We start from the raw sequence: 12,484 nt of genomic DNA on the forward strand, positions 1-12,484 counted from the left end.
CAAGTGCTTTAATTTAAAAAAAAATGGCCTCCCATCACAAATTTAGAAATCAGGAGCGTTATTGTTTCTGTAAGAATAAAGTCTAGGCATAGTGTAGCCCTTATGATAGCAATTCAATGATCAGTTTAGGGCTCTTCTTTCTTTTTTACTCAAATATATGCCTTGTTTTTATAATGAGGGCAGGTGGAGAAAAGCTATGGAGGCCTTTTGAGGGGAGAGAGCAACCAACTCTGACAGATGACAATAATTCCCAAACTCAACCTAAGAAACGACACACTAAAAAGGACTGCAGTCTAAGATGTTGAGATGTTATTCCATACACACTGTTGCATACAAAGGCCCTCACATGGTCACACCCTCAATGGACTGACCTGAGTGTGTCCACAATGCGTCCACATCCATTAATGCTAATGCTGTCGGGTTTTTCTTTGATTTTATGTCATTTTTTCTCCTCATCATTTTGTGTTTGTGAGGATGCAAGTGTCACTCATAAAGTTTCTATTGTAAAAAAAAAAAAAAAAATTGAGTGTTGGGTTTGTTTGCAATATAGCTTTGATATCTGTTGCTAAGCCCACGTCAAGGAAACGGACAACACAGCAAGCTGGTTTTTGGAGTAGAATTAGAAGTGATATGCAAATGGAGGCATACAGTTTTGTGGTGAAGTTGGAAAATCATTCAAAAATAAAACAGTATGTCATTGAAGCCCGTTGAAAGGTTTTCACATTATTTTGCTATTGACCACTCGCCACTACTATATGCTACATGGATTTTGACGTCACATTGGCACACGCGAGCTTGGCTACGGCGACTGTAAAACGGCCTTAAGGTGCTATAGTAAATGTATTATAGCGTAAAGTGTTGGTTCACCTAAATTACATAAAAAAACATACCGCTAGTGGTTTATTATTATTAGTTTAATTTGTCCATATGTTGAGATATCTGAGATTTGTGCATACACTCCAATAAATTGATTTGAATGGAAATGTGTTTGTATTGCGCACATCATTGAAAGAAAATTACATTTAAAGCAACGTGTAAATAATGCCCCTGTTACTCTGGATAATCCATAGACCTCACTGTGATGTTTTTGTTTTTTTTTTTTACTTTTTTCTACTGAAGAAATAGTCCCTATGAAACCTGTTGACAGTGTGCCATTGTACTGGGCAAGTCATGTTGCTGTTGAATGATTTTAGTAACATTTGTCAATGATTTGTGCACCACAAACAAAAGTCCATTCACTTCCATTGTACTGAGATAGAAGCAGACATCTTAAAAATGAATATATAGTATTTTGGTGAACTGATGGCCAAACTTGTGAAACATTTTGGTCCATAAATGCACCCTAACTAAAATTAATTATGATACTGAATGCATAGGGAATATTTTAAGATATTCCATAGCTTATAAAATGACACATAAAGTTGCAAAGCTAATGTTTAATCATGAAGAGAACTGTAATTTTAATTCAGAACAATTAGCTGTCTTTTATCACTGGTAGAGGAGCTTTTCTGCTCTACCAGGCATGAAAATAATTACTGGTTCAATGATTCCCTGATGGGTCTCAAAGCAATATTTTAGCTTTTACTCAATGTACAGTGCTTCTTTGTAGTATATTGTGTATGCCTTATGAAAGTAGAAAGACATAGGTTACTTTGGGCACTTTCTCTGACCTCCCGCTCACTTTCCTGAGTCTTTAAAATACCCAGAAGAAAAATCGCAGTTAATTGAAGTGAGCGCTTCCTCTCAGCGTTATGAGTTGCAAGAACACAATTGTTTCTTTAATTACTCTTATTTCATCCCTTCAGCAGAGGCTATTAATCCTGCAGCATGGCGTTGAGAGCAAGACATTCCTGTACTGTATATAGTTCAATGTGGCAGTACCAGTAACCAGGGTCAAGTTTAATGTCTCACTTGAATTTCACTATTTGCTTCTGAGAGAATAAGAGCTTTGGATAAAATGTATGTGTGCTACTTCCTGCTTTTCGGGTTCCGTTTATACTAGATTGATGAAGCACAACTTGATTTCACACTGTTAGGTTGTAGGTGATTGGATAAAAAAAAAAAAAACTAATTGAATATCATGATTTTGAGCCCAGATTATTACCATGTCCACACTGACTGTACATAAAACCACTGCTCAATCATCTCATCTCATAATAAGGATTGGGTACCAATGCTGACTGGTTTCAATGACATTATTGTTTGTCTTAAATGACTTGCTTTTTAACTGAGGAATAGCTTAACTAGGACAGACACCACAAAGAGTAAACAAACCTGTCAGTGTCTCGAGTTTCCACAATTTCATTTACGATGTGGTAATTCTGCCTGTTCGCAAATTGTTTTATTTATATAAAAAGGGCTATATAATATATATAGTTTAGTATATCAACCCAGAAAAATATGGTTGGCCAGATGTTTGTCATGTGCGATGTGTACATTCAACCACAGTCATTGCATGATAATGGTCTCTTAAATTTTATGACTGTAGTTTCTAGCATAAAAAATGATCCCCATTACCGGCTTTTAGTTTCTAGACCGGAACTAACTTGCAAAAGTAATAAGTGTATCTCCCTTTTACTTGGATGCTGAGAGCTGGGAAAAGTCTAAGTTGTATTGTTGTATTTCTACAGCCCGCAGTGTTCTGTAGTCAATGGCAAATGTACACCACCAGATTCCTTGTTTTTGTCTCCACCTTGTGGCAACGTCTACTGCTTACAATTTATTTGTATCCAGTTATCCTTTTGCTTGAGCAAGTTGTTTGCGCACCCCAGTATTGGATACTGTTTTTTTATGATTTATGAGCTCACCTTCGATCTATTTTTCACATTTTAGAATTAGATTTTAGAAATATCCAGGTACACAAAACCTGTTCTATTTATCTTTAAAATCATTTAATGACAACTACAGACCGATAAAAACAGAATGAAAACTCTTTAGGTTTATGCTGCTTCACTGAGTCCCAGGGACTGATAACTGGGTGTCTGTCTCCTTTTTTTCTCTTTAACTTTTGTGTTTTAGTTTACATTTAAGACATTTATGTATTTAATCTCATTATATATTACCTTTAACCCTCTGAGGACAAAAGACGCACTGGCGAGTCCAAGCGATGTTTGACATCACTCCTACTCAAGCGGTATTACAAAATTTCATTTTAGACATTTATTTACTATTTTATGCATATATTACAATACTTTTGTGAACCCAAGACTTTTGTAAACTCATTTCAAGCACCAAAACAATTGAGTGTAGGTATGTTTTCACAAGCGATTTGAGAAATATTTCCACTTTAGGGCCAAAGTATCTCTTTATACCTTGCTCCAGAACAATTTTGGGCATCACTATACAGAAAGCTGAGTTTGTTCTGAACATTTTGATATTAAACACATGGGGATCAGGTTATATTCAAATACCCTTAAAAGGAGAATTCAAGAATATATCTAAAAATGCCCTTAGACTTTAGATGGTTAAAGACACTAAGATCAAATCAGTAATCTGGTTTCCAAGCATTGATTCATTTCCTCCCTGCTCAACTCAGCCTTACATTATACAGTACAGCAGAGACAAAGTGTTTAACTTCAACAGTATATGAACCTAACAGAGACAAATCATCAAATGCATAAATTGCAGGCACACTGTCACATCGAAAGCAGCTTTCCCTTCTATCCCGTCTGCACAATCTTCATTCTGGTTCATCGCTGTTTGTCCTGCTGAGCCTCCAGGTGTGTGTGTGCTGCTCTCAGTGTGTCCTGCAGGTCTTTGTACTGAGCCAGAGTGCAAGCTTCCTCCAGCCGGGCCCAGCGGTAGTCCTTGTGCTCGGAAGACAAAGTCACCGCTGTCCCCGGGTCTCTGAGCTCGGCCATCCAGTACAGCACCTCTTTGGGTCTGCCTTGCACCTCATAGTGCAGCTCCTGCACAAAGCCGTCAATCACCTGCAGTTGCTCTGCCCCAAGCCCCGCCTCCTCTTTGGTCTCCCTCAGAGCTGTGGTGAGGTCATCCTCACCTGGATCCACATGACCTGATGGGGAACAGGTTAGACGTAACTGGCACAAAAATCTAAAGCTATACGAGTGGAATTTAGCTCATTCGAGTGTAATATGAACTACATGATAAATGCACTGTTTTTGAACTTGTAAACACCTTTGGGTGGGGTCCAGTGGTGCTTCCCATAAGAGGTCTGCAAGAGGAGGTACTCAATGTTGTCTGGTGGAGGGACACAACTGGCTGGACGACGAAACACTATGAAGCCACAAGCACGCAGCGCCATCTCCCTGTTCAACAAATGTCACACACAAACACAACATTTGACATTACTTTCTGTGTTGTGTTCTGTGTTTCACTATAGAAAACAAAACGCTGCAGCGTGTGCTAGTCGAGCAACCTGTCCAGTAGAGCTAAGGTCTTATTTTAATAAAGAAATAAAATAGCCATACTCTCCATGGGAGTCCAAAGTGTGACCCTCTGTACTTTTGAGTGGGAAACTGTTACATTACCGTGGATTATTAAATAATGTTACAGTACTCGTAAAGTACAATGAAAAACTTTAAAAAAAGATTCATGTTATTACTTTTGCTTCTACATGGGTAGATGTACAGAAATGTTCCAGATGTTGTTTTGCAAGTTAAAGAAGAATAGTTTTAAAGTGTATTTGACAGGTAAAGTCCATGCATGTGCATATATAGACCTACATTTGTTTTATGAGTGCTTTAAGGTTAACTTAATTGTGTGACATCTGTTCATGTTACAAGTTTTAAGAAGAAAACATTGTAACCCTAAATATCCAATAGTATAGGGTAGGGCTGCACAATATGAGGGATAGAGCTACGTAATTGCGATTATTTTTGACTGATATTGCGATATGATCCACGATATTGCAGGGAATGATCATTATTGTATCATTATTCTCCTTTTCATTGCAAAATATTAAAATTAAAACATTTTAAAAGATTATAGTGTGATTTTAGCGAGGATCTGTACCAAACAAAGATTTTTTTCTTTAGTCTGTAGGTTACGATTGGTAGGCTGGGACGTCTCTGCAGCACCACAAAACTGAATTCAGAATGGTATGACACATATTTTGCCTTTAACAAATATTGCGATATGGAATATATAGTACTAGTCCATATTGCGATTTCGAAAAAAATTGCGATTAATTGTGCAGCCCTAGTATGGGGGATACATCCACATGTTGCTTTTGACTTGAGTTAGCCTGAGCCTGCCAAGCAAAGTTATGATTTTGAACATAATTCTATTCAAATTATAGAAAATAAAATGGCTTCTACATCGCTATGACTGACAGGCATTAGCTAGCTAGCACAATGCAACTTTTACAGGTTTACAGACCCACGTACAACACTGCTGCAACAGCAGGAATATTTATTTACCAGAGCAAAGAAATCTTTTAGCATTATCGTTAGCTAGCTAGCTAGCTAGTGAGGTGCTCAGGATGTTGTACTTTCTGATCTTACTTTACAAAACATGCTCACTGTTCTGCCGTACATAAACACAGACTGTAGGTTTGAGGAGTAGTTACTTACTTAATTTTAAAATTGTGACAAGTTTTGAATGGGCTCGTAGCTTTTGTTTCTCACCGACTAAGAGCACTGCGGAGCTCAGCGGTGCTCTACGAAATGAGTCCGGTCCTCTCTGAAGACGGACGTAAACAGTTCCGCTATCAGAATCAGAATCAGAATCAGCTTTATTGGCCAGGTTTGCGTAAACAAACAAGGAATTTGCTCCGGTAATCTTTGCTCTCAAAGTACAACACTCACTTAACAGAATAAAAACAGAAATGACGGTAAGAATATAAAAAATACTGTTAGTGTACAGTATAACAATACAATAGAATTTACAATTTTACAAAAAATATACAAAAGAGAGGGAAGGAATAGTGCAATATCAGTCAATAGTCTGAGATTTTAGGATTTAAATATGAGTACAGTGCAAGGCAGATCAGTGCAATGGTAATATATTAATAACAATATTGTAATTGTAGGATTGAAATAGACATGAGGTAGATGAGCAGAACAGTGGTGATTGACTTTGTTGAAGGGTGGGGGCTATTTCTGAGTGTTCAACAGAGTGGGGAAAGAAACTGTCTCTGTCTTTCTTCTTCTTCTTCTTCTTCTTCTTCTTCTTCTTCTTCTTCTCCTTCTTCTGTGTGTTTTAACCATTGACTGTAAAATTAATATTATGGTTTTAACGGTGGTTTGCATCCAATGTGTTGCACTACTGCCAGTTACTGGTGATGCAAGATGTAAGAAAAAATGCTTTGACACATATGCTTTGAAGGAACTAATACTGCCAGTGGTGAAAGATGTATTCAAATTACTTAAAGTTAAAAGTAAAAATACTCCTTATGCAGAATGGCTATATTCAGATAGCCTATATTATTATAATGTCATAGTATATCATTATTATACACTATCTTATATAGGTGTATCAAGTCCAAGTAGGCTACAGCAAAATGGTAGGCTACTTAGGCACAGTACTTAGTAGGCTACTCAGTAAATAGACTTACTTAGTTTCCACTACTACTACTATGACTACGTACTGACGGTTATAGGAATAAGAATAGGCCTACTTTAGGGACACAAAACGGATCAGACTAAATTGCCTTAATAATAAATAATATTTTTTGTTTTAATATTTGATTTAAATAGATTAATTTGTTTGTAAATCTCTCGCAATGACAGATTAAACAAACCGCTTTATGACAAACATATATTTCTTTACAATTGTGTAACTGCGGTGCCTGTGGGAGACAGATAAGAAATGTACCCAGTGTAGATAGGGCCAACTGAAGACAGCTTGTGTCTGAAGATAATAGAGATGGGGCCTCTTTCCCACGCAAGCCGGGCGACAGCAGTACAGTTGTTCAGCGTGACGGAGGAGACCACTGCTTAGTTTCAAGGTAAAGACAAAAACTCACCCAAAATACATGTTTTGTTATTTTCAAGTAAAATATATAGGGAGAGTCAGACAGACAGATGGAATGCATAAACATAATGTAACCCATTTATCCTGTAGTCCCTTAGGGCTCATTTGAAGAAATTGTACAAAATATTTAGCTTTTCCATAGCTCCTTTCTTCATAGCATGTATAGTAGCTGTCTGTGGTCTAGTCAGATGCCTCAGGAAATGTGACTTTCGCTGCCACTACTACTGTGCTTATTCAGCCTGCACTGAAGTGCTCATTATTCCAGTCTGCTATACATGAATCACTCTTGGGATCAGGTTCCTGTGCTTCCAGATATTTTTTGTATATAGGCTACTGACTATCACAGAGATTACAGATGGATGTGAAACTGTAGTCTCTAGATGATCAATGCTTTTGTACAATAATGACATTTATATACATTCTGTAATCATTAGGCACTTGATTGGTATGCTTTTTTGTATTAAGGAAATGCACAACAAGCCAAAAACAAAATTTAACTTTGAATAGATAAAAGTCCACTTCTGATCTGCAAAAGGATTGCGCTCCCCTTAGTCTCTTACAAGTTTCTTAATGGTTATACTGATGACGAGACAGATATTAGGAATTAGTATTGCAGGTCTGAGTATGTTTGGAGTAGAGCTGATCAGTGCCAAGAGATGTGCTTAATTCTGATGCTTCAAGCTGAATGTTATGGAGGTGTTGTGGACTTAATTTAAGATGACAACTGTGATGGGAGGTGCCAACAAAATAATCCCAGTGACTAAGCCAAACTTTTCATGCATAGTTAAGATTTAAGTTGAATTTCTCACCCGGAAAAACAGCATATAGTTACCGCGCTGCACAGATGGCATTGATTGCAGGATAGTTACAACCAATGTTGTGATTTGGTAAAGAAAATGAACATGCTTCTTTATGATAAATACTAAATTGTGATATTTCCTGTTTACCTTCTGAGCAGCATTTCACAGAGCCATGGAGAAGGAGCAGCCTAGAGCAGGGCTTCATTTTGTGGGGAAGAAGGATGAACTTATTAAAGCTAAGCGCTCTTTCAGAACACTAGAGGGTCGGGATATACTGATCATTCACCACCAGACCGTCTTCTATGCTATAGACTCTTACTGCTATCGTAAGTTCAGTTCTTTTTGTGCTCAACTCATATTCTTGTCTGGATCAAAGGTGTTATTGACAAATGCTTACTTCAACTGAACCAATTCAAAAACGAGTTGCTGCTGATTGACATCCTGTCAGTGGCCATTTAACACTGAGCTGCTTTATGCTGTTATCCCTATAAAAGAGATCTTCAACAGGGGGTCTGGGACCCCTAGGAGGTCCTCAGAATCAATGCAGGGGGGCCGGCCAAATTGTTGTTAATTTTAAAGTCTTAACATGAATCCAACATATTATTAGCAAATATAAATCCCCACTGCTCACTGGCCTATAGGTAAGGTAGTCACTAAGATAGCCATCCTCAGATACAGTTCATCCTAAGCATTCACTGTGCCACATGTATGTTTAACATTAAAACATAATTTTTAAAATCATGCCAACAATTTTGATGTTAATAGCTTAGTATGCTATGCAAAAAAGGTATGTATAAAGGCTTTAGGCCGCTCTACATGCTATTGTAGGCTCAGCTTAATACGCAACTTAATTTTATACAATATATGTAGTAGGGGGTCCCTGCTCCATCTCTCTTTCAGTTAAGGGGTCCTTGGCTTAAAAAACTTTGAAGACCCCTACCCTAGAACATTTTAGCACTTATCACCTCTAAAGTGTGTCCAGTCAGCAAAAGGTTTGTGTGCTGTACACTGTTTGCTTATTCTGCTATACATTGATCCTCTACCCTCTCAACAGATGCTGGGGGGGCACTGGAGAATGGAGACATTGAGGTGAGGTTTACATTTGACTTAAGAGATTAGAGGTTGTTTTTGTGTCTGACTAAATAAGCCAAAATGCCATTTAAGTTAAGTTAAAGTAATGGACTGTACTTTTGTGTTTTTACCACATTCATGCTTTCACAGGCTATTCCATATGCACTGTAATCCTTAAAGGCACCTGCTGGGCTGAGACATAGAGGAATATAGGCTACTGTAATTAAGATACCAAGCCTGCATAACATTAATATAATGTTATGCTAATGTTGAAGGGCCTAAATGACCTACAATCATCCCACATGAGGGTGTTTACCTGCTTTCTTTCAACACACTCACAGGAAATTGCCGACAAGCTGTGCATAATTTGTCCAAAACACAAGTACAAGATCTCTCTTGCCAACGGGGAGGGCATATATAAGGGCACTGACCCCAGGGAAAAGCCACCAGTGTCCAGATGGTACTCCAAAGGTGTGAAGCAGCGGATCCACACGGTCACTGAGACCAATGGGGATGTCTATGTCAAGCTCTCTGAGGACACGTGTTGGATCGAGTCAGACTTCTACCAGGGAGAGAAGGGCAAGGTGGAAAGGGCCAAAGCTGCGGCAGCTGAGAAGAAACTTAGTAGTAAAGATTGATAAGGATGATGGCATAGTTTTTGAATTTTATTTTATTTTATTTTATTTTTTAATTTATCTTCTATTGTCTCCTCCAATCTCCTCTAAATTATTGCTTGATGACTCTATAGAAATTATGTCAGACATTAAATGACATATTTCATGGCTTAACAATTGGTCTGTTTACATTGTTTATATGATATTAAAATGTTTTACTCAAAAAAATCACGTCACATATTGCCATGTTAGGTGAACATCTGGCATCTCAAAGCAATCATGCAGTTCACTAAATAAAGTTTGTATGGATGCATTTTGATTTCAGATTCTCTGTTTTCAAATCGGGTAGTGGCATAAATGCGTACCCACACTAGTGTATTCCTCTGCATTTCAATATTCCTCATGTATTATGCATACAGTGAATCAATCAATAAGATAAAAAGGTTTATACTGATCGATAATATATTGTCCTAAAGTGGAAAATCGTTAATGTAAAATATAAATATCATACTCACAATACTAGCCACTTTTTGTAATATCCATGTCTGTTTATTCCCTCTGATGACAGATGAATATCAGATCACAGGCTGCATTTGGAATTTGTGCTGTAAAATGTTTCTTGTCCATTGGAGAGAAATTCAGAGGTTTGTTTTGAACTTTCAACGTTCAAACACCTCATCTAACTCTCAGCAGGAAAAGCGAAAATGTCAAACTATTCTCTTAATGTTCATGATGTTATCTGTTGACTTTGTTACATTTTGCTATGTTATGAGTTTGATGTGGCACTGTCATTCTTAAAGGCTTATTCTAGTGATTTAGCACTGCACTTCCATGAAATTGGGGGACTTGCAAGAAACAGATTTAAAAAAGAATGGTCAAAATTGGTAAAGCTGCGGCCGAGATATCTTGACTTTTGGTTTTAGTCAGAATGGGTCGAGCTCCAAAGATGCTGGCTCCTACAATTCCCATTATGCATCTTGATATATTGTCCTCTGTTTGACCCTTCCTGCTTGGGAAACACCCACGTCTGCGGAAACACCCACACTACTCATACAGTTTATATTGCAAACATTTCAAAGGTGAGGTTATTTATGTGGCTTTTGTGAAAAAAAACCTTCAATCATAATTTATTGCATAGACATCCTATACTTAACATGCTGTGCAAAATAATTTGGTGACAATTTGTTAACCATTTGATATAAAGAGTCACGACAGCCTGTCACATTCAGATTATTTCTTTGTTTTTGGAAGTCTATCACAGTGACATGGTCCTAGAACTGCAAATGCCATTGGTTGAAAACACAAAAGCTACGGGGTATGATGTTCCTCTGTGCATGAATGATGCTGGTTTCTCTTGCGGGCCTACAGCACAACACACACAACACAGTCAAAAGCCTCTGCCTCTGTGACGCTTTGAATACAATCAAGAAATGTACAGGGCCCTGGGTTACGTTACAGGTTACAAGGGGGCTGAGCACTTCTGCAAAGTTACTACACATTAAATATTAAAATATAATTATGCAGTTAAATTGAGAATCCTGATACAATGCAGGTACCATTATCTGCAGCTTTGCAATAGGTCAAGTAGAGGGCTCTTTGTAGAGATAAAGAGCAGACTATCCAGGGGATACTGCTTAGCAGGGCTAGCATCTTATTCCAGAGGGAGAGTACTGCACAGCATAAACAGCAAGGAATTACATTGTTGCAGGGCATTCAAATACTCTCTGTTGGGTTTATGTCTTGCATTATTCATTGTGATTATGAATGACACATGAGGCTCTGATAAAACCTTTAGGGCTTAAGCTATTCTTTCTCTCAAAAAGCTCTGAAAGCCCTGGAGTTTGCCCAAGAGGGACTACCACCTACCTATCACCTTTTCTACTAATGACTGACTCCCAAAACAAAACACCCACAAAGCCAGATAAAGTAGGCTATTTTATATGTTCTTGCTACGTCAGCAAAAAGTCTCCTAACACTTCATTATCATTATCAATATTATTATTATCACTACCATTAACATTGCATCCCATGGTCATCTTGGCAATTCCTTTGTCTATTTATGTGGTGGAGTGTGTCTGTCTTTGTGAGTCAGGGACAAGAGAATGGATGTTATTGGCAAACATCTTCACCAGAGGCTAACGCTCTTGTTCTTTAGTTGTTTATAAGTGAAACTACCAGCTTTAAAAGACGACAAAGAGTAAAACCATGTTTTGACTGTCATTTCCTGCATGTGGACAGCATGGTCCTGGTGTGCGTGTGTTAGCGCGCGCTGCTTCTACGTGTATGCCCGCATGCATGTTGCTGAGTCAGGCGCGACCACTCTCTGCTTAGTCCGTTTCTCTCTCTCTCTCTCTCTCTCGCTCTCTCTCTCTCTCTCTCTCTCTCTCTCTCTCTCTCTCTCTCTCTCTCTCTCTCTCTCTCTCTCTCTCTCTCTCTCCTCCAAAATGTTCTTTGCCAGTGAGACTTTGTTTCGTCCACCGACGTCATTCATATGGTCTGGACGCTGAGGCGCGAGGCTGCCCTCTCCTCGTCGCTAATTGTGATTCCTACCGACTGACAACTTGTTTGTCTGTTAGCGCATTGGCTGCCTGACTGCCCATGGGCGCTGAGCACACACTCTGCTGCTCTGCCTGCTGGGCTGTCCGATGCGCCTTTGCGGTCGGTTCGGGACGGTATCGGGCTCCGCTTTATGAATGAATAACAAGACGGGAAAATGCGAGTGACTGCGAAACTCCCCAGCAGCCGTGCTCCCGGGGGGGCAGCCACCGATGAGAGGGATTAACGACGGAGCGGAGCCGTGGCTCATTGCGGAAAAGCCGACTGCAGACTGGCGCGGAAACGCACCGTGAGGGAAACGGACTCCATAGCTTAGAACAGCGGAACAAAACCGCGGTGACCACAATGTAAGTTGCTCTGAAGCTGCAACTCATTAAGGGCTGTGAGGAGATGGGATTACTGTTATGGTTGCATGCTTTATTTAATTTTTTTGCCAGTAGGCATCACTGCTTGATACATACATCACCGAAAATATGTCTTAAAGTGTATGATTTATTGAACCATAAT

At 38.8% G+C, this 12,484-nt stretch overlaps 3 protein-coding genes and 1 long non-coding RNA gene across 5 annotated transcripts in view; 2 read left to right on the plus strand and 2 right to left on the minus strand.

Moving 5' to 3' along the window:
- The window catches only part of LOC116034791, a 20,536-nt gene continuing 8,052 nt past the window's right edge, over window positions 1-12,484 (minus strand). The window contains exons 2-3 of the long non-coding RNA XR_004101205.1: window positions 10,135-10,140; window positions 1-136 (exon numbers count right to left, since the gene is read on the minus strand). This is a non-coding gene — a long non-coding RNA (uncharacterized LOC116034791). The remainder of the gene's footprint in view (window positions 137-10,134; window positions 10,141-12,484) is intronic.
- nudt2 (nudix (nucleoside diphosphate linked moiety X)-type motif 2) lies at window positions 3,164-5,657 on the minus strand. Of its 2 annotated transcripts, none has more exons than XM_036002290.1 (3): window positions 5,535-5,652; window positions 4,138-4,289; window positions 3,164-4,015 (listed from the first exon to the last, which is right to left on the minus strand). In XM_036002290.1, the coding sequence occupies exons 2-3, from the start codon at window positions 4,262-4,264 to the stop codon at window positions 3,690-3,692; spliced, it is 453 nt and encodes a 150-aa protein (XP_035858183.1). In that variant the 5' UTR covers window positions 4,265-4,289; window positions 5,535-5,652; the 3' UTR covers window positions 3,164-3,689. The 2 variants fall into 2 exon arrangements, with proteins under 2 accessions (XP_035858183.1, XP_031133353.1); XM_031277493.2 differs by having other exon boundaries at window positions 3,166-4,015; window positions 4,138-4,268; window positions 5,535-5,657.
- On the plus strand, window positions 6,802-9,731 carry rfesd (Rieske (Fe-S) domain containing). Its single transcript, XM_031277479.2, has 4 exons — window positions 6,802-6,910; window positions 7,895-8,062; window positions 8,791-8,825; window positions 9,149-9,731. The coding sequence occupies exons 2-4, from the start codon at window positions 7,909-7,911 to the stop codon at window positions 9,443-9,445; spliced, it is 486 nt and encodes a 161-aa protein (XP_031133339.1). The 5' UTR covers window positions 6,802-6,910; window positions 7,895-7,908; the 3' UTR covers window positions 9,446-9,731.
- Window positions 11,815-12,484, plus strand: part of rhobtb3 (Rho related BTB domain containing 3) — a 24,071-nt gene continuing 23,401 nt past the window's right edge. The window contains exon 1 of the mRNA XM_031277519.2: window positions 11,815-12,324. Within this exon, the coding sequence (XP_031133379.1) occupies window positions 12,323-12,324 (2 nt within the window). The 5' untranslated portion in view covers window positions 11,815-12,322. The remainder of the gene's footprint in view (window positions 12,325-12,484) is intronic.

Source organism: Sander lucioperca, chromosome 6, assembly GCF_008315115.2.
Source record: "Sander lucioperca isolate FBNREF2018 chromosome 6, SLUC_FBN_1.2, whole genome shotgun sequence".
Taxonomy (NCBI): domain Eukaryota; kingdom Metazoa; phylum Chordata; class Actinopteri; order Perciformes; family Percidae; genus Sander; species Sander lucioperca.

What these genes read in the sequence shown, in the direction of transcription:
- rfesd (XM_031277479.2), top strand. Translation starts at nt 7,909, where the DNA reads ATGGAGAAGGAGCAGCCTAGAGCAGGGCTTCATTTTGTGGGGAAGAAG. An exon ending in TATAGACTCTTACTGCTATC is followed by an intron (nt 8,063 to 8,790) that starts GTAAGTTCAGTT and finishes CCCTCTCAACAG; the next exon opens with ATGCTGGGGGGGCACTGGAG. An exon ending in TGGAGAATGGAGACATTGAG is followed by an intron (nt 8,826 to 9,148) that starts GTGAGGTTTACA and finishes ACACACTCACAG; the next exon opens with GAAATTGCCGACAAGCTGTG.
- nudt2 (XM_036002290.1), bottom strand. Translation starts at nt 4,264, where the DNA reads ATGGCGCTGCGTGCTTGTGGCTTCATAGTGTTTCGTCGTCCAGCCAGT. An exon ending in CCACTGGACCCCACCCAAAG is followed by an intron (nt 4,016 to 4,137) that starts GTGTTTACAAGT and finishes GTTCCCCATCAG; the next exon opens with GTCATGTGGATCCAGGTGAG.